Below are 26353 nucleotides of genomic sequence, written 5' to 3'. Positions count from 1 at the left end.
GAATAAAAAATAGGGCAGGGGGTGTGGCTCGGAGATCAAATGCCCCAGGTTAAACATCTCCAAACCTGCAAAAAAAAAAAAGACAAAATACATTCTTTCTTTATGGAATTTTTCTTTGTTTGGTTAGCTGGTTGGTTTGGTGGGTTCCTGTTTGCCTCTTCCAAAATGCTCAAACAAGCCGGGCGCGGTGGCTCACGCTTGTAATCCCCGCGCTTGGCAGGCAGAGACAGGAGGATCGCGCAGGTTCGAAGCCAGCCGCGCGCGCTGGCTTAGGAGACCCTGTTTCCAAATAAAAATGCAAAATGCTCGAACAAGTACCATCGACTCTTGTTCTTTTGAGTAACCAAGTGTAAGTTGAGGCTGGTTTGTGTGTTTCGCGTTTGTTCCTGTGTGAGGTGATACTCAGAGCACTGCTTTGCCTGGGGGGGGGGGTTGCATAGATATAGGGCATTGAGACAGAGGGATGAGGGAATTCAAAAGAACAGGGATGGAGAAGGGGAGGGGAGGAAGGGAAGAAAGAAACAGGCAAGAGAATTAAATAACAGTATGCAAAAAACCAGTTTAAAACCTGTGAAGCAAAGAGCAATGGGTGTGTGAGCTAGACAGGGATGAAGGGGGACAGAGGCCCCGCGTGGAGACGGTACCCTTCTGTGTACAGACACAGTGACCCAAAACTGCCATCGTGTCCCTCGACGGGATTCCCTGGGGTGAGTTTTGGGGTGGGTGGCCTCGAAGTTCCTTTTCTATACCATTAGACCTTCCAAGAAAGACTTTATTCTTTTAAGTCTAGAAAAGCCTGCTTTCTTTTAAAAATAGAAAATAATAATTGAGTGAAAACTGGAGTTAGTTGAGTTATTTGATATATTATTTCTAAAATATATTAATGCTGCAGGTACCCTGTGTAACCCACAGGCCACATTATCTTAACATCTTTTTGACCCTTCTAATATGTACACACATGTACAGAGACAATTTTCCATGCTAAAGAAAGGGTTGTGAATTTTGCTTTGAACATGTTCACCTATTTTAGTTCAACTAAAAGGGATAGTGTCATGGGAGTTAGGGAGAGATCTGATTGGGGGGTGAATGGCTGGGAAGCCTGCAGAAGCATGGGACGTAAGCAGCCGGGCCAGTGGCTCTGGGGAACCGGGCTCCCGACACTCCTCCTCAGCCCCAGGATTCTCGGGGCTCTGCAGGCCCTGGGAGCTTCAGCAGACTTCTCATTCCTCAGGATGGCCTTTGGTTTGCTCCTGATCTGCTGGTTGGGTTTGGTCTCATCTGTCAGGTGTTGGGAGGGCTACATTCACCTGTTGTTTGCTGGTGCCTGCGGGAGCCTCACTTGCTGCGCTGAGGCGACCCCCTGAGGGTATTTCTGCTCCTTCTGCTTCACCTGTTGTACAGTTTCCCTGATCTTGTGCTGTGCAGTCTGCCTAGCAAAGAAATGCCCGATAGTTCTGACGATCACGTCCGCTTTTTCATTTGGCGTTTGGTTGCGAGGAACAATGGCCTCTGTGCGGGTCAAGTTCTGCAGTTCATTTACGGTTTTACCACCTCTGCCAATCGCCCGGCCAGCTGTGGAAGAGGGAGGGCACTCTGATGTGGCTTCCAGCTTTACCTCTTCTCTGGGGTTAAAGAAGTTTCTTCTTTCAGTTTTCCAAAGATCCGTCCCTGTTCCTTTAACTGGGCTTCAGGCGGTCCGGTGATGATGACCATCCTTTCGCTGACGTCTGGGCCTTCCACGGGGACAATTTTGATGGAGGCTTCAGCAAATCGAGCCAGCTGTTTGATGTGTGCCCCCTTTTGCCGATAATAGCACCCACAGCCTGGGTTGGAATGAAGAGGTTCACAGTCTCCTGCTCTGGATAGGGGTGATGATGTGGGAACGGGCCGAACTGGTGTTGAGGGTACAGGCTGGAGAAGTATCCAGAGTGCGTAGTGAAAGGGTGGTAAGGGGCAGTGCGGGGAGGTCCGCGGGGCCCTGTTGGTGGAGGCAGCACAGACAGTCCTGTTGAAAAGATGCCAAGTGCGCTGAGGTTCAACCCTGGGATCAGATGGGCTTGTCGATTAACAGCCGTCATATCGTTTTCAAAGGCTTCACGTAGCTTCTTCATATTCCCTTTCAGCATTGGCACAGGCTTCAACTGTGCCCTTCACAGTGATGGTTCGTTCAGGGTTGTATATGCTCAAATCCTGCAAAGATGAGATTGTTATCTCGGTCCCTGTCTCATGTTCAATTTTCTTCAAATTTCTGCCTTCTTTGCCATCAGTCTTCCAACCAAGCTGTTGTGGGCCAAGATTTTCAGAGGAATCTCTTCAGCTAGTTTGCTCTCGTTGGCCTCCTTTTGCATGATTTCCACAATCATGCGGCAGGCTTCAGACGTGCCCTCTGGGGTGGCATGGATGGTGACAGGCTTTTCTGCAGCCCCGAGTTCTCCTTTCTATGGATCTCAACCCAGGACTGGGTCTGCTTAGCGATGTTCTTTATGGTCAAGCCCTCCTTTCCGATGATGGCACCAACAGACTGCGTGGGGACCAGGATCCGCAGCGGGAAATCCATCTGTCTGGCCTGAGAAGAGCCCCCAGGGGCGTGGCCTTGCTCCCGGGAAAAGTGGTCCCACGCTGGCTCGCTGAGGGGGCGAAGGGGACCTCACCTCTTCATCCGGGATGTAGGAAATCTTGAAGGAGTAGTTCTCAAGCTGATGCCCACTTAGCTTCTCGATGGCTATTTTTGCTCCTTTCTTTGCATGGGTGACATTGACAACGGCAATTTCTGTGTCTGTATTGACTTGTTCCATGTTCTCCACCGTTCCATACTGAACCAAAAGTCTATCCAGTGCCTCCCATTCCAGGTCAGGAGGGATGTTTCGAATCTGAATTTTCCTGCTCCTTCGCTTTTTAGAGACTTGAGTAATCAAATTCCATGATTTTCCCATGCAATTCCACTTTACCCGAGAGGGTTTCGATGGTGCGGATGGCCCGGTTCTGGTAGGGGCAGTCCACGAAGGCATAGCCAGACTTTAGCAGGACCTGTCCTGCCAGGGGCAGCTTCCTGGCCCCAAAGAGCTGCCGGAGGTCATCCATCAGTGGTGGCGGCAGGGCCCAGGTTCCTGATGTAGAGCTGATTCATCTCCGAGCCCTCAGTATTTTTCCTTGTCTTTTTCCCTTGGCATTTTTACTGTGCTGTATCTCTTATGTTTGTGCTGTTTGGAGTTTAACTGGCTTCCTGGATATATAGGTTGATGCCTTTCAATAATTTTGGAAAGATTTCTGCCAATATTCCCTCAGGTATTTTTTCTGATTATTCTCTCCTTTCTGTTTGGTCATTGCGTTGTGTGTATTTTGGTGTGCTTAGTACTGCTCCATTCACCTTTCATTTTTATTCCTTCCCTTTTTCTCAGACTCTTTACCCATCTATCCTGCTTGCCAGTTCTCTCTTCTGCCAATTTAAGTGTGCTCTTGGTACCTTGGAGTTTGTCTGCATCTCCAGTGAACCGGTGTGCTCCCAGGTGCCTGTCCCTACAAGCCTCTCCTGTCTTGAGGATGCCCCAGCTCAGTTCGCACACTATTCAAACAAGGCTTGTTCCTTTGGGCCCGAGGCTGTGTCCTAAGACCTGCTTTCCCCCAGGCAGATGCTCCCAGCCACAGCCCTGAGCTGCGGGCGGCGCCATGTGCGTTTCTCTTGTACCAAGCCCTGCCTGAGTGGCTGAGGGCATGTGGATGGTGGGGCAACGACTCTACCTTCACCTCAGCTTCCTCTCTCAGCGTCTGCCCCAAGAGCTAGAGCAAGGACACTTGGGCCCCAGTATTCTCAGGGCCCCATGCCAAAGTAGAGAGTCTCTATCCCACGAGCAGAGGCAGGGATGGCTGCTCTGAGTGCCGGGCTGGTGTGGCAGTCGAGGAAGATGAGGAAGCACACGCAGCCCTCATCTCAGTCCTGGGACAGGTGCTGCCTCTGTGCCTGAGTCCACGTTCCCTTTACGCACTGTGGGGACCCGAGTCCAGATGTCCTTCTTGAGGGCCTGTGGCCACCCTCAGAACCGTAAGAGTGTTTCTGAATATAGACTCCCAGTAAAACAGTAGATTTTAATGCACATCCTCCCAGCCTGAGAGCCCGGATGCCCTTGCTTTCACAGCTTCCTGACGGTCTTTAATTCGCCTTGTTTGTTGTTTGGAGCCACTAGAGGGCAGATGGTGGTGGGGCTGAGTTGTAGCGTGGCTGGCCGCAGAGATAGTGAAGTCTAGTTTCTCCAAATGCAGGAAATAGCTGTGCCTGTGCATGCCATCAGGAGCCGGGCAGACTGGACTGGTGGAGCTCTACCCTCCGTCCTTGCAGTGGAGAACGGGGAGGGCTGTGTGCTCACCGAGGGCAGACTGGCCTGGTGGAGCTCTACCCTCCGTCCTTGCAGTGGAGAACGGGGAGGGCCGTGTGCTCACCGAGGGCACACTTGGCTGCTGTCCCTTTGGAACCGACAGTTTTCTTCAGCTCTTTTTAACTTTGAATACCAGAGAGATTTCAGTCTGCCCATGTCTTCTGCTGTGTGTGACTCTTCTCGGTGGCATCAAACCTATAACCGTTGTTAGCACGGCCCGGTTCCTGGGAGCTGCTTTGCTGGGGACAGCGGGCTCTGGCCCCTCAACGCCCCGTCAGTGCCGCTGCGCCAGGGTGTAGGCCTCCCGTAACCCGCTGTGCCCTCAGCGTCTAGGCTGAGCTTGCTAAGTATTAATGCAGCTTCTTATTCTTATTCAGACTCCTTCTGTGGCTAAGCCAGCTGACAGGGTGAGGTTGAGCCTCCGTAGCCTGACAGTTCCCGTAGAAGTGGCCTGTGCTCATCCTCCCCAGCAGAACCCTACCCTGAATAACCGACTTCCCCGGCAGTCTGCACGTGCTGCTGTGTGCCTTCTCTCTATTCAGATCTGGCGGCCTCTGGTGCTTCCCCTCTGTGGCTCTGGTGACCTGTTTCTGTCTTCTGTGCCTCCCTCCTGCTTTTTCAGCACCATTCATCTGGCTCAGCCCTGGGTCATCACTTAACTCTTTCCGCCTCAGCTGTAATATCTTAGAAGGCAAGGATGTTTAAAGTGCTCTTATTGCCGGGCGTGGTGGCGCACGCTTGTAATCCCTGTGCTTGGGAGGCAGAGACAGGAGGATCGCGCAAGTTCGAAGCCAGCCGCGTGCGCTGGCTTAGGAGACCCTGTTTCCAAATAAAAATGTAAAAATAGGTCTGGGAGTGTAGCCCGGAGGTAGAAGGGCTTCCAGGAACCCCAGTACCACCAAAATAAATAAATAAATAAATAAATAAATAAAGTACTCTTATTAGGATATAGTGTCCATTGATGAGTACATGTATCACAACCTTACAGCTGGATTAATGCTTGTAAATGAACACATCATGCAACCTCACCCTGATGAAGGAACATCACTGCCGCGGAAGCCCCCTCATGCCCTCGAGTCCCTCCCCCAGAGCAGTACTGCCCTGACTTCCAAAGCGCAGAGAGCCCTGGGTGCTCCGTGCCCCGTGGCTCGTCCCGGGCAGTCTCCACCCCCACCAGTCTGTTGCCCACTGCTGCTGATGCAGCCCTCTGCTGTTCCCACTCACTGCAGTTTTTCTGCACTTGGGAAGCTCCCAGCTCTGGGTTCTGAGCATGAGCACTTCTCTGAGCGACTGAGCAAAGCGGTGCTAGGTCTGTATGGAGCAGTGCACACTGCAGGCAGCTGGGTATGACAAGCGCGGCAGTGACCTCACTGTGCCGTGGACATGCAGCTCAGATAGCTGCCACTGTGTCCAGGCCAGGGAGTTCACCGCGGGTCCTGTGCGCACAAGCTCACGCTTGCTCGTGGAGTTCAGTCCCATCTCACCAGAGACCGTGGGCTTCTCCAGGGACTTTTCAATGCTGTTCTAACCCCGAGGGCAGTGCCTGCCGCCGTGCCCCTGATCAGTCACCGGGTGTGGGTGCGTCTGCCACTCGGTTGCTTTCCTTTGAAAGCTGACCTGATCTTTGGTGGTCGTGCAAAATGTCCCTGGCTTTCTTGGAGTGTAAAGTACGTTATTGAGAACTGAATTATAAAAGAGCTTTTTCTCTTTTTTCCAACAGTTGGATATTCTAAAAACCAAGCAATCAGACAGAGCTCTGGATTCTACCTTTGCTTTTTGGATGCAGTAAGTAACTCTTTGTTTTGTTAGTAATGGATGTATACCTGTGGGTTAAATAATGATTGTACATTGTAGTGTGGTATGTTCTCTTTCTTTCTTTCTTTCTTTCTTTCTTTTTTTTTTTTTTATGTGTGTGTGTTATTGGGGATTGAACCCAGGGGCATTCTACCTCTGAGCTATACCCTCATTCCCTTTTAATTTGAAACAGGGTCTTGCTAAGTTTGTTAGTGTCTCACTAAGTTGATGACGCTTGCCTTAAACCCGCAATCCTCCTATCCCAGCCTACCCCGTACTGGGATAACAAGTGCATGCCATGCCAGGCATGTGGCGCACGCTAGTAATCCCCACGCCTGGGAGGCGGAGACAGGAGGATCGTGCAGGTTTGAAGCCAGCCGCACTGGCTTAAGAGACCCTGTTTCCAAATAAAATATAAAATAGGTCTGGGAGTGTAGTCGGAGGCAGAAGGGTTCCAGCCCCAGTACCACCAAATAAAAAATAAAAAACAAAACCAGAAAAAGCAAGTGCATGCCAGCATACCCAGATGTCATGTGGTCCTTTTATTTTCTTTTTGTGGGTCTGGGGATGGAACTCAGGGACATTCAACCTCTGACCTACACCCCCTGCCCTATTTTTATTCTTAATTTTGAAACAGGGTCTCACTAAGTTGCAGAGGGCCTCACTGAGTAGCTGAGGCTGGCTGTCCACAAACCACAATCCTCCGGTCTCAGCCTCCTAATGCTGGTATTATAAGCGTGCGCCACCACGCCCGGCTCGTGTGGTTCTTGAAAAGCACTTTTCTCCTATTTTTTTTTTTTTCCGGTACTAGGGATGGAACCCAGGGGCATTGTACCTCCGAGCTACACCTCCAGCCCTATTCCTTAGTCTTTTTATTTTTGAAAGAGGGTCTCAATGAGTTGCTAAGGGCCTCACTAAGTAGCTGAGGCTATTCGTGAACTGCAATCCTTTGGTCTCAGCCTTCCGAATTCTGGGATGACAAGCGTGCACCACCACGCCGGGCTCTCCTGTGTTTTAATCAGACTTAAAAGTTCAGGTTAGATCTGGGTGTGAGCTGTTGCTGCTTAATAGCAGTAGTACTTAATGAGTTAATGATAACTAAGATACATAAACATGTAAAATTGTACCAGAGAACAGTGTAAACAAAATGAAGATAAATTTGCACAATAGGATTTGGGGAGTAGGATACTTAAGAGACTAATATCCATCAATGGGTATTCATGGGAATAGCTCAGGGAAGTGGATAAGAAAACACAGAACATAGCCGGGCGTGGTGGCTCACGCTTGTAATCGCAGCATTCGGGAGGCTGAGACCAGAGGATCGCGGTTCGCGGACAGCCTCAGCTACTTAGTGAGGCCCTCCGCAACTCAGTGAGACCCTGTTTCAAAATAAAGAAAAAAAAAATAGGGCAGGGGGTGTAGCTCAGAGTTCGAATGCCTCTGGGTTCCATCACCAGGCTAAAAAATAAATAAATAAATAAATAAATAAATAAAAAAGAAATCACAGAACAAGGAGTGGGGTCATATGCAGTAGTTAAGTGAAGACTCAGACACAGATATCTATCCACAGGTGACCTTTAAAGGTTCAGGTCAAACTAATTAAAGGTAAATTACAGAAATTTAAATCATAGTCAAACACAAATTAGTGAGATACTTTTAAAAACAATTCGTGGCCTGTCATGTAAGTACACTGCTTGTAATCCCAGTACTTGGGAGGCTGAGACAGGAGGATTGCAGGTTTGTAGCCAGCCTCAGCTACTTAGGCTCTCTGCAACTTAGTGAGACCCCATTTAAAAATGAAAATAAAAATCGGTCTGGGGGTATAGCTCAGAGGTAGAGTGCCCCTGGGTTCGATCCCCAGTACCTTAAACAAAATGACTGCGAGTTGATACCATGTAGATACCATGTAGATACCAACTCACGCTGAGCATCTGTCTGGATCCAGAGATCAAGAGGCAGAGCTGAGTCAGTGGGAGATGAGAAGATACTTCCCGTGAATTAAGTCAGCTCAGGTGGAGAATGAGCCAGAGCAGTAGAACATAAATAGCTATGTACGAAGGGGTTTATTGTGAACTGGCAGCACGTGATTGTCAAGGCTGTCGAGCCCTGTGTTCTGCTGTCTGCGAGCTAAAGTCCCAGGAAAGCCAGTGGTGTAAGTTTCATGCAAACCCAAAGGCCTGAGAACCAGGGGAACCAGTGGTCCAAGTACTGGCTTAAATCTAGAGTCCTGAAACCAGGGGCACTAATGTCCAGGGCCAGCACAAGGCCAGTGTCCCATTTCAAGCAGAGACAGCAAATACACCCCTCCTCTACCTTTTTGTTTGGTTCAGGCCTTTGAAGTATCAGATAGTACCTCCCCGTGGATAGGGCCATCTTCTCCGATTCGGATGGTACCTCCCCGTGGATAGGGCCATCTTCTCAGCTTAGTCCACTAGTTCACATGTGGATCTCTTTTGAAATAGCCTCATAGACACTCCCAGAAGTAATGTGCTACCAGCTATTGGGGCAGTTCTTAGCCCATCAAGTCCGCCACTCCTCACCCTAGTAGCTATATATGCTCCTTAAAGCATACTTAGTCCTGGGTAAAGACAGTAACAAGGTCATAATTCTAACACAACACAGCTGTCCTGCATACTGCAGAAGTATGCAGAGGAGGAGGTAAACCCAGAAGAGGAGGTAGACCCCCTAAGTGATGTTTACTCTTCTCCTGATGCCCACTAACATAAGTATTGATGTAAACTTAACAGTACTTAAAAGCTGATGTAAGGTTGGTCTATTTTACATTACAGGGTCAGGGAATAAGGGAGGGAAGCTAACAGTGATATTTACTTAATATGTGTATAGATGCCTCCAGCTGTACTCATAGTGAAGTAGGGTGGACCCACAAATGACAGGCAGTTCTTGGTTCTGTCACTGGTCATGTGGTCATAGCCTTTTTTTTTTTTTCAGTACTGGGGGTGGAACCCAGGGGCTTTCAACTTCTGGGCTATACTCCCAGACTTATTTTATATCTTATTTGGAAACAGGGTCTTACTAAGTTGCTGAGAGCCTCACTAAGTAGCTGAGGCTAGCTTCAAACCTGTGTAATCTTTCTGTCTCAGCCTCCCAAGTGCAGAGATTACAAGCATGCGCCACCACGCCCGGCTTATTCTTTATTTTGAAACAGGTCTCACTGAGTTGCAAAGGGCCTCACTAAGTAGCTAAGGCTGCCTGCAGACCACAGTCCCCCCGTCTCAGCTTCCCAAATGCTGGGATTACAAGCGTGCACCACCACGTCCAGCTTCTACATATGGTTTTTTACCCAGCAAGATGACCCAAGCCCTCATTCCTGAAAGGTCTAGGACATTTGTGGTCCTTTCTGGACTGGTCTCTAGTTCCAGTTGAGCTGGATTACAGGGCATCACTAGGAGCTGCCCTGAGGGTCGCCTGCATTCCAGACTCGCCTCTTCTCCACAGGGAGCAGTCATCTGTTCCCCTGTAATCTGGATCAGGGCTCCCCACCAAAACCACAATTCTCTCCGTGGCCTGTGGCTCATATCTGACAGCCGGGGTTCTGGGCCTCTGTGCCCCTCCCTCTGATCACCTCTTCTGTCTCTTGTTGTTGGTATCTCCTTCTTCTTCCATCTGTGGGAGTTGCTGATGTGAGTTTAAAATGTGCTCTTTACTGCAGGACGATGTGATGATGCCCCAGAGGGTGAGGCTGCAACTCGAGGCTGCTGCCGGGCATCCGAGCAGCGTGAGTACGGTGCCGCCCACACGCTGCCAGCCCGGGAGGGGCCGTGCTGGCGCCTCTCAGCAGGAAGGGGAAGCTGCTTCTCACTGGGGTGGTAGTTATCACTTTAAAACAGATAGAGAGGGGTTGTTAGTTTGGGATAGAACAGGTTGTTGGTTTGTTTTCAACCCACATGTCAGAAGCTCGGCCCTGGACATGAAAACACAGGCTGAGCGCTGTAGGTGCCAGTCTTTAAAGCCCCTCCTCACGAGAGCCCCAGTCCAGCCATCTCTGGAGCTTCCCGTCCTCCCTCCTCAGAGTCGTGTCCCATCCTGGCTCATCTCTGGAGGTTGTGTCCCGGCCACACCAGTGTGGAGCAGGAGGGGAGGGACGCTGACCTCAGACTCTGACATTGCAGAGGAAACCTGACTGCTCATGGTCACTCGCCTTGTGATGCGGTGGTGCCTCTCTTTTCTCTGCAGCTGATCACGTGGGTTAGGCCTCTGCTTCCTAGGGGTGGAGTGGGGGAATGATCGGGTCACGTACTCTTTTTTTCTTTGCGGTACTGGGGATAGAACCCAGGGCCATTCTACCTCTGAGCTATACCCCAGCCCTATTTTTTATTCCTTATTTTGAAATAGGGTCTCACTGAGTTGCAGAGGGTCTCACTAAGTAGCTGAGGCTGCCCGCAAACCACGATCCTTTGGTCTCAGCTTCCTAGATGTTGGGATTACAAGTGTGCGCTACCACGCCCACATTGTTTTAAACCACGTCCACATGTGAGTCTGCTTGGGCCACGATGGCTTTAGTCTCCTCACCACAATGGTCCCCACCATGCCAGGAATGCAGCGCCCCAGAACAAACATCCGTGGAGAGTCACGTGTGGGTTGTTCAAAGCAAAGGCTGGCAGAGCGACCTCCCCAAGGCGTACCTTCTCCAGCGTGTGGTGGCCTCTAGCTCATTCGTTGCCTCTGGCCTTCTGGCCCCTCCCTGCACACAGGTGGACCATTAACTCTGCCATGGAGGGCCACCCCAAGACGGGGTGTGGGGCAGGGGCACTGATGATCCTGGCACAGCAGCCCTGGGTATGGCAGGCGGCTGTGTGCTAGGGAGTGTGCAAAAGCAGTCAAGAGACACAGACAGAAAATACGGGTCATTTTCTTGGGAGCAGGGGTCCACATGGCTGTCCCCGCTGTGTGTGTGCAGGATTCCCAAGGCGCAGGGGTGAGGCCCAGGGAGCTTCGGGGTCCTCTTTGTAGGGCATGTTTCAGTGAGGGCAGGAGAGAGCTGTGCAGCCTTTAGCAGATTCACAAGCCAACAGCGTTTCAGAACCACAGATATGTGTAAATATGTGTATTTGTTGCGGTCAGTGACCACAGACTCCAGAGTTGCTTTCTCAAAGTTTAGAGGCATGGGATTTTATTTCGATCCCCTTTTGAGTTAGGAATGATTTCAGAAGATGTCTGACAGTGTCAGAGCTGGTGGGTGTGCTGTCTGTGCTGGGCAGGGTGCCCGCCTCAGGACTGTTGATGTTGGGCATGGTGGGATGACGTGGGAGCGGCTCCCTGAGCTTTCCCAGTCACATGAAGAGGGTCAGGAGCACGCACTGTGTGTTTGGTTGGTTCCTTTGTCGAGAAGAGGACACGTGGAAGCAAGCCCTCCCTGTTTTTCTGTGAAGACGTTTCATTTCCAGTTCCTCCTGGCGGCTCTGCCAGGTTGATAATACTGTACGTGGGATTCAGAGAAGGAAGGAGTTGAACACTATCAGAAGTGCACCTGCTCCCCGGGGTGCAGGCTGCCCGACTGCCAAGGACACTGCCAGGAGAGCCCTCCACACTCCGCCTGTCCTGACAGCCACACCTCCACGGCGTCAGAGGCCACAGGCCCTGTCCCCAGCTGCGTCATAGCTCTGTATGTAAGAGGCCTTTCGATCAGAGTAACATCACAGAACTGGAAGTGGCCATTTCCAAGTGTTTGAAGCACATCACACACCAGGAACTTGTGGAAAATTCTGTATCAAGTGTTGGCATTCTAGAGGATGAGATGCTTTCAGATATGTTGTCATTTCTGTCTTTCTTGTCCACCCTAAACAGATTGGCTGCAACAGTGAGGTCAGCTCTGCAGTTCTCTGGGTGTCAGTTGGATGAGCTGTGATATTCAGGGATGTGTCCGTTGAGACGATCATAAAGCAGTCTTGACTTGTACTTTTTAGATGGTTTAAACTTCTAGGGTATGACTTCTCTTGCTAACCCTCTCAGTGAATTCTCTGGATACTCCAGCCAGTGTTGCAGAGAGAACTCTGCCACATTTTCCTCCTCGCTGCAGAGATGGGTGGGCATCCCTGTCCTTTCCCCTGCGTGGCCTGGATGTCAGCCATCTGGCTGCACTAACGGGAAGTCGGCCTGGAAAAGGGTGTTTTGGACACTGAATTTTAAATCGTGCCCTTCAGAGGCGTAATCTGTAGTTGCTGGCTGATGACTGTGTCGTTTAGGAAAGAACGAGATGGATACTGGCCATGTGCTCTTACTTGGTCTTTATCTCTTTAAGGGCATTTATGAGAAAACCACTTGATTAGGGAGGGAAGACTCTTGACAATAGCTCTCCGAGTTTGTGTAGTTGCAGACGTTTTGGCGTTGTGCGTTTGGGCATCACCAGGCAGCCCCAAGGATAACATTTATTCCTCTCTATCTCTCATTTCCTGAATATTTGGAGCAGAAGTCAGGCCTGGCACAGGGATGGGTGGAGCCAGGCAAGCCCGTGTCTGCTCTCAGGGCTCACCCAGGGGAAGGCACAGAGGTTGTGGCTATGGGATGCACTGGGCCAGCAAAGGAGGGGTGGATCTGGGATGATGTTCTCCCACACATGTGGCAGCACCCTGCAGACAGCGTGGGCGCGCACAGGTCCTGTCCCATGGCCCCGGGTCAGATGGACACTTGACAGCTGGTGGTATCGGAGTATCCACTTGGCTCTGGAGGGATCTGAGCCAGTATTAGTAGCAGGCTCGTGGACGCAAGCCCTGGCATGGAAGTGCAGGGGAGCCGGGGTGGCCATACCTCCTCCTTTCAGACCTGGGGGTGAGCGCCCTCGTCTTCAGCATGCAGCGAGGGCGACAGCTTCAAGGGCTGCGTGTCATTGTTTCCTGTCCTTCCAACATCCTGCCCACCCTGTGAGCGGGGCTCCTCCATGTACAGCCTCACAGGCCCTGGGCTCCCCGGCCGCCTCCGGAGGGTGTGATCTCTGGTCCTGGTCAGGGTCTGACATCTGTGCCACATCTGACTGTCTGGCCAGGGCTTAGCCAGGGGCTTGGGAACCTGAGCAGGAGAGGCCAAGGGGAAATTCGCTCAAGAGCACGTGGAGTGAGTTGAGGCAGCTGAAGCCCAGCACCGCGCTGAGATGGGCGGTGCCGTGCAGAAGGACTGTCTGTGGTGTGTGCACCTCCTCCACGGGACTCGGGGAGTCGAGCCTAGCAGCTCCTTCTGCAGTTTCCCGATCCAGAGATGAGCAGTCACCGTGAAGCTTCTTTTTTCTTTCTTTTTTTTTTTTTTTGGTACTGGGAATGGAACCCGGGGGCGTTCTACCTCCAAGCTACACCCCCTGTCCTATTTTTATTCTTTATTTTAAAACAGGGTCTCACTGAGTTACGGAGGGCCTCACTAAGTAGCTGAGGCTGGCCGTGAACCGCGATCCTCCTGTCTCAGCCTCCTGAATGCTGGGATTACAAGTGTGCGCCACCACACCCGGCTATGAAGCTGCTTTTTATTACTTATTTTTGTGTGTGTGGTACTGGGGAATGAACCCAAGGGCATTCTACTACTGAGCTACACCTCAGCCCTTTTATGTTCTTTTATATTTTGAAACAGCCTCGTCAAGTTGCCGAGACTGGCTTCAAACTTAACAATCCTTCTGTCTAACCCCCAGGCACTGGGATTACAGGCCACTGTGCCTGGCTTGTGGCTTCTTGCCTCAGTCCAGCCTCAGGCCTCAGAGGCTTCCCTCATGACTGGGGTTTGCACAGCATCTTAGTTTCCCCCAGGTAGTGCCAGGGATCCGCTGGCCTGGCTGTCTGCCATAATCTGGGCTACACTTATGAGGAGGGTCACCCTCTTTATTTTCTTTACCCTGAAAAGATAGGAGTTTGCACATCTTCACCAGGTCCCTCGAGAGGTTGTTTTAGACCCCACGTTCTTATCTTGTCGTATCAGCCTGAACCTGTCATGGGACATGGGCCTGAGGACGTCTCTCCCAGGCTTGGCCCTGGAGGGTTCCTGACTTGGGCTCCTGAAAAGGTTTATAAGACATGTAAGGAGCAAGGTACAAGCAGAGATATATTTAAGGACAGCATGTGTTTAAGGTATAGGTACCCAGAGGCAGGGCGTGGGCGCCCCTGGCCTCTCACAGAAGGCGAGTGGCCTACCCAGGCTTGAGCTCTCTGTTTCTGTGGTTTTCCCGGGAAGAAGTGTTTAGGTTCCAAGAGATGCTTCTTTGAAAATTAAGTCCCATGCCAGTCGTTTGCTACTTGGGGTTCAGAACGCTTCTTTTTGGGTAAGCAGTCTAGCCATACGTCAGTGTGGGCACACTGTTAGTCTCTGACTTCAGTGGCGTTTTAGTGGATTGTGTTTTGCTCTGGTGGATCTGGACAGGATGTGCTGGTGACGCTCGTAGATCTGGATTTCCCTGGACCAAGCGTCTCCTCTTCTCCCCGAGAGCTACCGATCTCGGCTCCACATGCCGTGTGCCGTATCCCGTCAGCCTGGTGCTGTGTGCTGCCATGTGCTGTCGGCACATTCTGGAGCATCTGGGAGTAAGCAGGGAGGACGTCCCTCTGCTTCTTTGTCTCGGGTTATGCATCTCCGGAAAACAGAGACCTTCTCCTGCAAGACCACCGTTCAGTGATCAGAATCAGCAGGGCAGCGCTAACTCTCCTGTTGGCGCTGACTCTTCTTGTGTGGGTCCTGTCCAGTGAAGGTGGGGCATTTAATGGCATGCCTCCATGACCCCGGAGGAGCAGATTTTATAAAATGGGTTCTAGGAGTAGCCAAGATTAAAACAATGGAATTTAAAATGGATAAAATGTACTCACTTAAAAAGTAATGATCAAGCCGGGCGTGGTGGCACACACTTGTAATCCCAGCATCCGGGAGGCTGAGACAGGAGGATCGCAGTTCTTGGACAGCCTCAGCTACTCAGTGAGGCCCTCTGCAACTCAGTGAGCCCTGTTTCAAAACAGAGAATAAAAAATAGGGCTGGAGGTGTAGCTTGGAGGTGGAATGCCCCTCCCTGGGTTCCATCCTTAGTACTGCAAAAAAAAAAAAAGAAAGAAAGAAAGAAAGAAAGAAAGAAAGAAAGAAAAGTAATAATAATGATTAAAAAAAAACCAGGCTCCCTGATGTCTCTCGTGACTCGGGCTTGTGATCATGTGAGCTATTAGTGGCTGAGATGGCACTTTTGGTTGGAGAGTGTTGCAAAAGCTGGCTGTTCCCTGGTACATGATTTAACTGTTTACTCAGAATGCTTGTCACGTGTGCTGAACACAAGTGGGGTTTTGAAGGGTATCAGGTAAGATTCGTGTCATCTATTGCTGTGAACTGTGTCAAAATGACCCCCACTTTATCTGTTCTGTCCCATGGGTGCAGCTGGGTGGCTCTTCCTGGTTCAGCCTGAGCCACTCGGGTGCCTGCCTGACTGTGGGCCCGGCCTGCTCCTGCGGCTGTCCCTTGCTGGGCTCGTGTCTTGTGCAAGTTCGCGTGGCACCCTGCCACCCAGCGTCCCGGGCCTCTGCAGGCAGGTCTGGTGCAAGGTGGGAGCGGAGCCGTTGTGGATAGAGGCAGCAGAGACAGTGCCGCTGGTGTCTGCTCTAAACACCACATCTGGAAACTCAGGCCAGTTATTCATTTCAGATAACATATGCAAAAAGATCTTAAACCAGAGGTAGAAATAGTATGCATTTTCTGGAATGAAATAATATGAAGGTTGATGTAAAATATTTTCATAATGATTTAATAAGTAATAATTTTCAGCTATTTATGTGGATAATGATGATGGCTTTAAAAGAATCATCGTAGATTTGGAGGCTTTTTTTTTTTTTTTTGCGGGTCTGGGGATGGAACCCAGGGGCATTCGACCTCCAAGCTACAGCCCCTATCCTATTTTTTATTCTTTATTTTTGAAACCGGGTCTCACTGAGTTGCAGAGGGCCTCACTAAGTAGCTGAGGCTGTCGGTGAACCGCGATCCTCCGGTCTCAGCCTCCCGAATGCTGGGATGATAAGCGGGGCTTTTTTTTTTTTTTTTTTTTTTTTTTTTTTTTTTTTTTGGTGGTTACTGGGGTTCCTGGAAACCCTTCTACCTCCAGGCTACACTCCCAGACCTATTTTATATTTTTATTTGGAAATAGGGTCTCAAGCCAGAGAGGCTGGCTTCAAACCTGCTTGGATACTCCTGTCTGCCTCCCAAGTGGGGGGATTACAAGTGTGCGCCACCACGCCTGGCATATTTTATATTTTTTTAATTTGCACCACCACGCCCAGCCTGGGGGCTCTTTTTTGAGACAGGGTCTCACTGTGTTGCTCAGGCTGTCCTTGAACTCCTGTGCTTAAATGGTCCTCCCACCTCAGCCTCCCAAGTAGCTGAGACCACAGGCTCATGTCTGGCTTAAGGGTTTTTTTATGCCAGGTTTTACCCAGTTTAAAATAAGAGTTGGATTGTCCTGGAAAGCGTCTCAGCTCTGCGTCCAGAGCCTAAGTGCAGGTAACCCACGGTCCCTCGGGTGTTAGCAGCTCCTTTCTCCCTGCTTCTTGGTGCCTCGACCCAAAAGAGACCTGCAGCAATGGCAGATGGGGTGTCCTTGGCTACCCCTGCGCTGTCCTCTGTGTAGGAAAGATCTTAAGGAATGAGTTAGGACAGGGGAATCCATGTAATGCTAGGAAAGAAGTCCTACAGAGACAATGAAACTCTTTCCTTAAATTTGTCCATATACTCCATGGCTGCTGCATCTCCCCAAGTTGTCTGGGACCCCATAAGGCCCTGGGGGGGGGACAAAGAAAGGAGGCCTCTGCTCACGTAGATTAAATACAGCTCGCCTGTTGGCGAGTCTTGGGCAGCCCGCGATGGGCCAGCCTGGGCCTATGGGCGCTGAATCATGTGGTCAGTGCCCACAAGTGCTGTTGGCCTGCTCTGTCACTTCTGCGAGCAGCACTGTGCAGACTGACACAGGAACGCCAGGGGCCTGTTGAGAGTCCACAGGGCTCTCGGTGGGAACTTGGTCTTCTCCCTCTTGAGGAAACTTCTAAGAGAAAACAAGGGAAGTAGCTTAGTGATCTTGGGTTAGGCTAGCAGTTTTTAGGTAAAGTATCAAAGTGGAAGGCAGGAAAGAAAAACATTGATAGGTTAGACTTCCTTTGATTAAATGTTTATACTTCAGAAGATACTGTTAAGAAAATAAACCACCTGGAAAGGCTCTGGGTTCGTGGTAGCACAGCCGTGTGGAGCTTTCTCTGGGGAAGCCTTGGGGGTCACTAGCCGCTCGGCCTTGGGCGCCCCACACCCAGTGTCTCCTGTGAGCAGGCCAGAGCATAACAGATGTCCTGCCACCTACTCATGGAACTTAACCCAAGTCCTCCCTGTTGTTTCTCACAGATCATAGGGTGCCAAGTGAGGAGGGATCCCCCAGACTCCACCGGACGATACACACGTTGGATCAACCAGTTGGCACCCGATCAGCTCCTGACGCAGGTGACGGTCATTGTGCCTGAGCAGCCTGTGAGAGCCCAGGGCCTGCTCTGTGCCCATCGGTGTTTTGTCAGGATGTGCTTTTGTGTCTTCACTCTGTCCACACACTGGTGACTGGACGACACCTACACACAGCACTCACTCAGCCCCACCAAGACCAGCCGCTCAGGCCAGTGCAGGCTCCATTCGGGACACGACTGCAGGTACAGAGTGTGCTCGGATCCCAGAGGGAATGGCAGCTTCCACATAGCCATCCCTGAGCCCCCGGAGCCAGGCAGACACACTGGCAGCCAGCACGGCCAGCACCCGAGAGCAGGGTGGCTTCAGCAGTGGATGGAGGATGGACATGGTGTTGGACAGAGGGTGGACGTGTGTTGGACAGAGGGTGGACATGGTGTTGGATAGAGGGTGGAAGTGGTGCTGATGGGAGGAAGAAGAGGCAGTAGGTGGACGGTGGATGTTGCAGTGGATGGAGGGTAGACCTGGCAACAGACAGAGAGTGAACATGCCCATGGAAGACCAAGTGTGGGTGGCCAGCTGCTGCTAGGTCAGGACTGAGCAGCTCCATTGAACACGAGCATTGTGGGATCGATGGTTGTCTGCGGCCATCCCCTGTGGGGTCCGCTGGTCAGCTCCCACCCTGGATAGGCAGAGACGGCCTGGCCTTGGACCAGGCAGGACAGGCCTTCCTGTGAGGCAGTGGCCGGGCAAGATCTGCCGCGGGGTGCTGCTGTGTCATCCCCAGGCTGCACGAGGCTGGGGAGGTTCCGCAGTGCACCTTCACCAAGAGCACTCAGCCCCTTGGCTCCTGTCCCTGCCTCCTTCCCAGGCAACCCTAGCTTTCCATCTCTGCAGACTAGTTAGGTTTTTTAGGACTTTAGTTAAATGAAGTCCTGTGCTACAGAAGACATCTGAGCCAACTTAAGGATGCCGTGCGTTCTGCCTTGACAAAAGGCATTTTAGACAGTCTGCCTGGGGTCTCCTTGCAAGCGATTCAGTAGCAATCAGAGGAGCTGCTTTACGGAAGGCGTTGATGGTGAGAGGTGTGGGCACCTCGAACCTCACATTTATGCTGAGTGGCCCTAGAAGACTGATGGGCAGCCCAGAGCCTTACAGGAAGCAGAGTTGGAGCTGGCAGGCCAGTGCCAGGGGGCACACCTGGGACAGGCGGGTCCTTTCTGCCGTGCCGTTTCACAAAGGCCTCTGCATAATCCCATTTATTTGTCGCTTCCCACTGGACTGGGGTCTGGATGAGGCCCCTGCCGGCCACCAGGACCCCAGGATTTTGCTTCATCCTCAGCCTGTGCCTGTAGTCTTTTAGTTCTCCTCCACACCCTGCTGTTTCCTAAAACACAGTGGAAAAAAGGCCCCTTTTCCATTCAGATTGACTTTTCACATTTTGTGAAGCTGAACATTCCAGTCTTTTGCGGGGAGGAGCAGCTTTGGCGTGGAGAACTGGATGCGTTTTCCAGCTGTTCCTAGCAGGATTTCTCACTCCCGGTTGGGGGAGGCAGGACTCCACGAGTGGGTCACGCAGCCTCCCCTCACATACTGCAGGGGGAGCCACAGGACGGCAGGATCTGGGGAAGCACGGGAGGGCAGAGTGCCACCAGGTGCTGGAGACAGCTGAGGAACAGAGGCCGCTCTGTGGCCGCTGGTGGAGCACAGCAGCACGGCTGCTTCTGTCTGCACTGGGCATGAGTGCAGAGCATGGGCTGCAGCCCAGTTCACGGGCAGTCACCTCAGAGCGTGGCTTGCCTCTGTGGCTGGGGCAGGAGAGTGTCCCTTTACTCTGGGTGTCCTGCTCAGCCTGCAGCAGTGTGGCGTCGCAGGCCCTCCCATGGGCTGCGAGGCACCTGGGCAGACACAGAACGGGGCTCTGCAGTGAAGGTCTGGCTGCAGATGTACTCATTGCCTCTCCCTGCAGCCGGGACCTGGAGCAGGCGGCACACCCCTAAGCCAGCTTCCCCCAAGGAGGGTGCCGAGGCCTCCTGACACGACTCTCAGGTCCTCCTATCCCAGTTAGAGATGCTGGAACATGGCACTTTTTCATAGATGCTTTCTTAGAACACAGACTGATTTAAATATATATGCCGGGCGTGGTGGCACACGCTTGTAATCCCTGCACTTGGGAGGCGGAGACAGGAGGATCGCGCAGGTTCGAAGCCAGCCTCGCTGGCTTAAGAGACCCTGTTTCCAAATTTAAAAAATATAAAATAGGTCTTGGAGTGTAGCCTGGAGGTAGAAGGGTTTCCAGGAACCCCAGTACCACCAAAAAAAAAAAAAGTGGCGCACACTTGTAATCCCAGCATTTGGGAGGCTGAGACAGGAGGATCACGGTTCACAGACAGCCTCAGCTACTTAGTGAGGCCCTTCACAACTTAGTGAGACCCTGTTTCAAAAAATAAAAAGACTAAAAAATATAGCTGGGGGTGTAGCTCGGAGGTAGAATGCCCCTGGGTTCCATCCCTAGTACCATAAAAAAAAAAAAAAATCTTACCTGACTCAGGGGGCAGGGCAGGGAAATGGAGCCAAACTCCGTCCTGAAAGTGGAGGCTTCCTAGTGGTCCTCCTGATCCCAAGTGTATGAAACCCCGCAGTCTGCGGGTTAGCGCTGCCGAGTGCAAGTGTAGGCCCCGCCCGCCCAGCTGAGGAACTGCTCTCGTGGCTTCTGTGAGCTGTGATTTCTGGTGGAAGGAGTCACACGAAAACTATGCACTAAACACCAAGGATATGATTTAAGTGGAGCAGGCAGGGTTTCAACCAGAAACATGCGCTCTGAATCAAGGGATAACAGGAAGACAGCTGTTAATCATGACAGAAACAGTTGTGGTAGGGTCCTCTTAAATAGTGTTTCCTTTAGCAAGTTGTGGGAAAGTAAAGTCAGAAGATTCTCAAATTTAGAGAAAGTCTCTTACTTAAATCATACTCAGCCATAACAGTTATGAAAACCACCACCACCATTCTTTTTGTTTTTGTCTTTGGGGTACTAGGGATTGAACCTGGGGCACTCTACCACTGAACTGCACCCCACCCTTTTTTATTTTTATTTTGAAGCAGGGTCTTGCCAAGTTGCTGAGAATGGCCTCAAACTGCCACGGTTTTAATAAGGCGAGTCAGCTCCCACCCTCAGGCTCTGCTCCGTGGTCTGAAGTTACCAGTCATGTTTGTGATGTGCAGACGCATGCTTTGATTTGATTTTTGGTATGTCTCCTTGAAAAGTCTGCTGAGATAGTCACTGTGTACAAAGTTGAATCAGAGGACCATAACATCCACACTGGTGATCCCAACAAACCAGAAGATGGGAAATTATCAGTACCAATGGCCTGGGCACTGCCTCCCTGATCACACTGGGCTGGCCTCACAGGGTGCCTCCCTGGGCCTGGGCCTCTGGAATCCAGAAGGATCAAAGGGAGGTGTGGTTAAAGGTCTCACTCTGCATGGGAGGCTGGGAGGCAGGGACTGGCGGCTTGCAGGCGGTGGTCTGGCCCATGCTGTGGCAGTGCCGGGTCTGCCCGCCTAGAGGGCTTCCTTGGGCTGTACTTGCTAACAGGTGTGGTGTGAGGTGCGTCCCAGCCCATCCATGCCCATCCCGCTCACCTGCTCCTCCTGCCCCTCACGGGTCCCCGATTGCTTGACGTCTCAGCTTGGGCTGCTGAGATATAAATAACTTAGCACATACCCCCCTCTCAGTCTGAGCTGGATGTCAGAGGCGAGGGTGTCAGCGGGGCCCTTTCTCCTGAGGCCTCTCCCCAGCTCGCAAATGATCCCTTCTCCCCGTGCCCTTCCTGGCCTTCAGGTGTGCACTTAGCTCAGGGACCTACCTTGTGACCTCACTTAGTAGTAATTACTTCTTCAAAGGGCTCATCTCCAAATACAGACCCATTGGGGCTAGCACTTTAGTATACAATTTGGCCCAGAGCCCTCAGACGCCTCCTGGCCCCCGTTGGCCCTGCAGCCCCACCTGCTCTGTGCCCGCTGGGACCCCAGGCCAGGTGCTGTGGCTGGAGCTGCCCCACAGGTCACTTCCTGCCCTCACTCCCCCGCCTGCACCTGTTTGTGGCCGGTTACCACCCTGCTCCTTCCATTCACCCACATCTAGACCTTTCTGAAAGAAAGGGTGGTGTAAATGAGAAGGAAGATGAGGCCCACAGGCCTCAGCGCCTCCAGGTCTCTCTGCAGTTCTTTTTAGGAAGTTTATCAAAGTATAGACCTGTATTTAAACTTTCATGATCATAAACATAGCTGGGGAACCTGAAGCAACCAGGCTCCAGACCACTGGTGCTTCTGGGGTCCTGGAGTATCCATCTTCAACAGCTGAGCTGCATTTGGACCTTTGTCCAGATGATTTTGAGGAAACTCTTGGAGGATGTTATTCCTGGATGAAGGGAAACCAGGCGCCTGGTGCCTGCATAGCAAAACTGCTTCACCACAGGAGGGTGGGGTTACTTTTACAAAGTACACCTGGTCTCAAAATCCCACGTTTAGACTCACATGGAAGAGCAGTCAAACCCAGAAAGTTCACCCTGCACCACACTGCTGTGCTGCAGATGCCACCGGACTTGGGGACCTGGAGGCCTGCCATGTGTCCAGATGAGTCTGCCCCACCTCAGGACACAGACGTCTCTCACCCAGAGCCGCCTCTGGTGACCTCCCTTCATCTGTCCCGTCTGCTTGCGGTCACAGAAATGTGTGAATGGGGGGCTTTCAAACAACAATCCTTTGTTCACAAGTGCTTCCTACTGCTTGGGGCTTTTCATCCACTTAATGATCTTCTGCAGAACAAAAATTGGTCATTTTGATGGGGGTCCATTTAATTGGTTTAAAAAACGGAGTACTACTGTCTTAGCCTGCTTCACCTGACCCCCAGTCAAAGGTTTTTTTCTTTTAAAAGGTTCATAGTTATATGTTTCAAATTGAACTATGATTATTCTATGGTTTATTTTGTATAAGTCATAGGAGTTGTTTTTATTTTTTTTGTTTTTATTTATTTACTTTTGCGGGTCTGGGGATGGAACTCAGAGGCATTTGACCTCCAAGCTACACCCCCTGCCCAATTTTTTATTCTTTGTTTTGAAACCTGGTCTCACTGAGTTGCAGAGGGCCTCACGAAGTAGCTGAGGCTGTCCGCGAACCGCGATCCTCTGGTCTCAGCCTCCCAATTGCTGGGATTACAAGTGTGCGCCACCTCACCCGGCTTGTTTTTTATTTTATTTTTGCTTTTGTTTTTGTTTTTGCTTATGAATGTTTCAACACCATTTTTGTTGAAAATACTTTTCATCCATTGAGTTGCTTTTGGACCTTTGTCAAAAACTCAGCTGGGCCAGGCATAGTGGCCTGTGCCTGTGATCTGAGGTACTCCAAAGGCTGAAGCAGGAAGGTTGCAAGTTCGAGGCCAGCCTAGGCAACTCAGTGAGCACTTGTCTCAAAATAACAAATAAAAGGGGTTGGGATTTGGGCGTGGTGGCACACACCTATAAACCTAGTACTTGGACGGCTGGGACAGGAGGGTTGCAGGTTTGGGGCCAGCCTCAGCAACTTAGTGAGGCCTTAAGCAACTTAGCAAAACCCTGTTTCAAAATAAAAAATAAAATAGGGCTGAGGGTGTAGTTCAGAGGTAGAATGCACCTGGGTTCAATCTCCAGTAACACATACACACATGGGCTAGGGAGGCTGGGTGGAAGAAACACCCCTGGTTCAATCCCCAGTACCACAAAAATAAATAAGTATATAAATACATAAATAGATGCATAAATAAATGTGAATAGGACTGGGAATATAGCTCAGTAGTAGAATTCCAGGGTTCAGTCCCTGGTACTGTGTGCATGTACACGCACGTGCGCACACACACACACACACACACACACACACACACCCTTCAGTTGGCCCCACTGCCCACTGTGTGCAGTCTGTCTCTGGACTTCAGCCTAATTTTGTTGTTCCAAATTTCATTCCTCCAAGAAGAGTTCACTGTCCTGGGAACTAAGTCTTAAAATTGGTTTGGCAGATTTCTCCAACTATGTTCTTACTTTTCTTTCTTTCTTTCCTCTTTTCTTTTCTTTTTTTTTTTTTTTGTGGTACTGGGGATGAAACTCAGGGGCGTTCTGCCTTCGAGCTACACCTCCAGCCCTATTTTTTATTCTTTATTTTTTTGAAACAGGGTCTTACTGAGTTGCAAAGGGCCTCACTAAGTAGATGAGGCTGGCCATGAACTTTGATCTCCCTTTCTCAGCCTCCCGAATGCTGGGATCACAAGTGTGCACCACCGTGCCCGGCTCACATTCTTACTCTTTAAAATTATTTTTGGCTGTTCTAGTTCCTTTGCCTTTCCATATAAACTTAGAATGAGCCATTCTAGTGTTAAGTGTCTTGAATTCTTTATATATTATAGTATTAGTTCCCTATCAAAGTAGTAGTTGGCAAAGATTTTCTTCCATTCTCTAAGCTTTCTCTATAGACTCTTGTTTCCTTTGCTGCACAGAAACTTTATAATTTGATGCTACCCTGTTTATTGATGTTCAGTTTTATATCTTGAGCTTTGAGGGTCTTGTTGGCAAAGGCTTTACCAGTATTTATATGTGGGAAAGCTGGTCCTATGCTTTCTTCTAGTAATTGCAAAGTTTCTGGTCTAATCTCTAGGCCTTTGATCCATCTTGATTTGACTTTTAAGAAGGTAGAGAGAGAGCCGGACGTGGTGGCGCATGCTTGTAATCCCCACACTTGGGAGGCTGAGACAGGAGGATCGCACGGGTTCAAAGCCAGCCTCAGCTACTCAGTGAGGCTTCCAGCAACTTAGTGAGACCCTGTTTCCAAATAAAATATAAAATAGGTCTGGGAGTATAGCCCGGAGGTAGAACAGCCCCTGGGTTTCACCCCCAGTACCACCAAAACAAAAAAAAAAAGAAGGTAGAGAGAGATAGTAGTCTATTTTTATTCTTCTACATGTGAATATCCATATTTGTTGGAAAGGCTATCTTTTCTCCAGCATATGTTTTTGGCTCCTTTGTTAAAAATCAACTGGCTATGAGTGTTAGGACTTTTCTCTGTATCTATGTCTGTGATTGGTCTATGTGCCATGCTGTTTCTGATTCTATAACTGTAGTATAGTTTGAAATCAGGTACTATGATGCCTGCGGCATGGTTTGTGTTGCTCACAAGTGCTCTGGATATTCCAGGTCTTTTGTTCTTTCATATGAATTTTATGACTGTTTTTAAGCTCTGTTGAGAAAGACATTGCTATTCTGATTAGGACTGCATTGAATCTGAAGATTACTTTTGGTAGTATGGCCATTTTGTCAATATTCTACCTATCCAAGAACATGGGAGATCTTTCCATCTTCTAAGGTATTCTTTAACCTCTTTCTTCTGTGTTCTGTAATTTTCATTGTAAAGGTCTTTTACCTCTTTGCTTGGGTTTATTCCCAAGTTTTTCATGGGGTGTGTGTGTGTGTGTGTGTGTGTGTGTGTGTTGTTTTGCTTTTTTGTGTGTGTGGTGTTGGGGATGAAATCCAGGGGCCTTCTACCTCCAGGCTACACTCCCACTCTATTTTTTACATTTCATTTGGAAACAGGGTCTCACTAAGTTGCTGAGAGCCTCACTAAGTAGCTGAGGCTGGCTTCAAACCTGTGCGATCCTCCTGTCTCAGCCTCCCAAGTGCTGGGATTACAAGCATGCGCCACCATGCCCAGTGTGTTGTTTTGCTTTTTGAGGCTATTGTAAATGGAATTATTTTCTGGATTTTTTTTAATGGATTCATGGTTGTTATAAGGCATTACCCAATAAGAAATGGGCAATTTAATTGAATAGTTAAATATATTTTTCTCAAAATAATATAAAAGGCCAATAAATACATGAAAAATGTTCAACACCATTAGCAATTAGGGAAAAGCTAATTAAAACTACACTTAGGTTCTGTCTAATTCCAGTTAGAATGGGTATTATCAAGAATTCAAACAATAATGCTTGTGAGGATAAGGGAAATAGGAACTTTGATATGTTGCTGGTGAGACTGTAAATTAGTACAACCACTGTGGAGGTCATTGGGGAAGTTCTTCAGAAGACCAGGGGTGGATCCACCATATGACCAGCTACACTACTCCTTGGCGTCTTTCCAAAAGAAAGTTAGAATACTATGGTGATATGTGCATATCCGTATTTATAGCAACATAATTCACAATAGTCAAGTTTTGAAACCAACTTCAATGTCTGTGAATAGATAATTGAATATATATGTACACACTATGAAATTTTACTCACCTATAAAGAACAAAATGTCATTTGTAGGAAAATGGATGAAACTCAAGAACACTAGGAATAATCTAAGTGAGACTTCAGCAGTTTTTTGTTGAATAGCTTTTCTATGTCTCTTTTTTCTCTTCTCCTTCTGGACTTTAATATACAAATGTTTGCTCAGTTAATGGTGTCCATGAGTCTCAAAGGCATTCTTCATTTATTCATTCTTCTGTCTCTCTCTCTCTCTGTCTCTCTGTCTCTCTGTCTCTCTATCCAGCTGGGTATTTTAGGAGACCCATTGTTAAGCTCAGAAGTGAATTCTTCTGCCTGATAATTCTGCTGTTGAGACTGCCACTGTATTTCTTATTTCACGTGCTGAGTTCTTTACCTCCAAGGTTTGACTGATTCTCTGTTATGGTCTCTGACTCTTTGCTGAATTCCTCTCTCATTTTGTGAGTTGTCTTCTAATTTCATTAGATCTATTTTTTATTCTCTTGTAGCTTGTTAAGTTTCCCTT

The 26353-nt window shown here is 49.7% G+C and overlaps 1 protein-coding gene and 1 pseudogene across 2 annotated transcripts in view; one reads left to right on the top strand and one right to left on the bottom strand.

The window, feature by feature from the left end:
• The window catches only part of B3GNTL1 (UDP-GlcNAc:betaGal beta-1,3-N-acetylglucosaminyltransferase like 1), a gene marked incomplete at both ends in the record, with an annotated part of 55768 nt that overhangs the window by 4180 nt on the left and 25235 nt on the right, over positions 1-26353 (top strand). Inside the window, 3 exons of the mRNA XM_080713657.1 lie at positions 6091-6155; positions 9835-9900; positions 17511-17606. Of these exons, the coding sequence (XP_080569783.1) occupies positions 6091-6155; positions 9835-9900; positions 17511-17606 (227 nt within the window). The remainder of the gene's footprint in view (positions 1-6090; positions 6156-9834; positions 9901-17510; positions 17607-26353) is intronic.
• LOC308275182 (insulin-like growth factor 2 mRNA-binding protein 2) lies at positions 1336-3127 on the bottom strand (annotated as a pseudogene). The gene has a single exon. The product of its transcript is annotated as an insulin-like growth factor 2 mRNA-binding protein 2 (transcript).

This window comes from Muscardinus avellanarius (assembly GCF_963383645.1).
Source record: "Muscardinus avellanarius genome assembly, chromosome: 16".
Lineage (NCBI taxonomy): Eukaryota > Metazoa > Chordata > Mammalia > Rodentia > Gliridae > Muscardinus > Muscardinus avellanarius.
The sequence above is the reverse complement of the archived record's forward strand: the minus strand, read 5'-3'. Positions and strand labels throughout refer to the sequence as shown.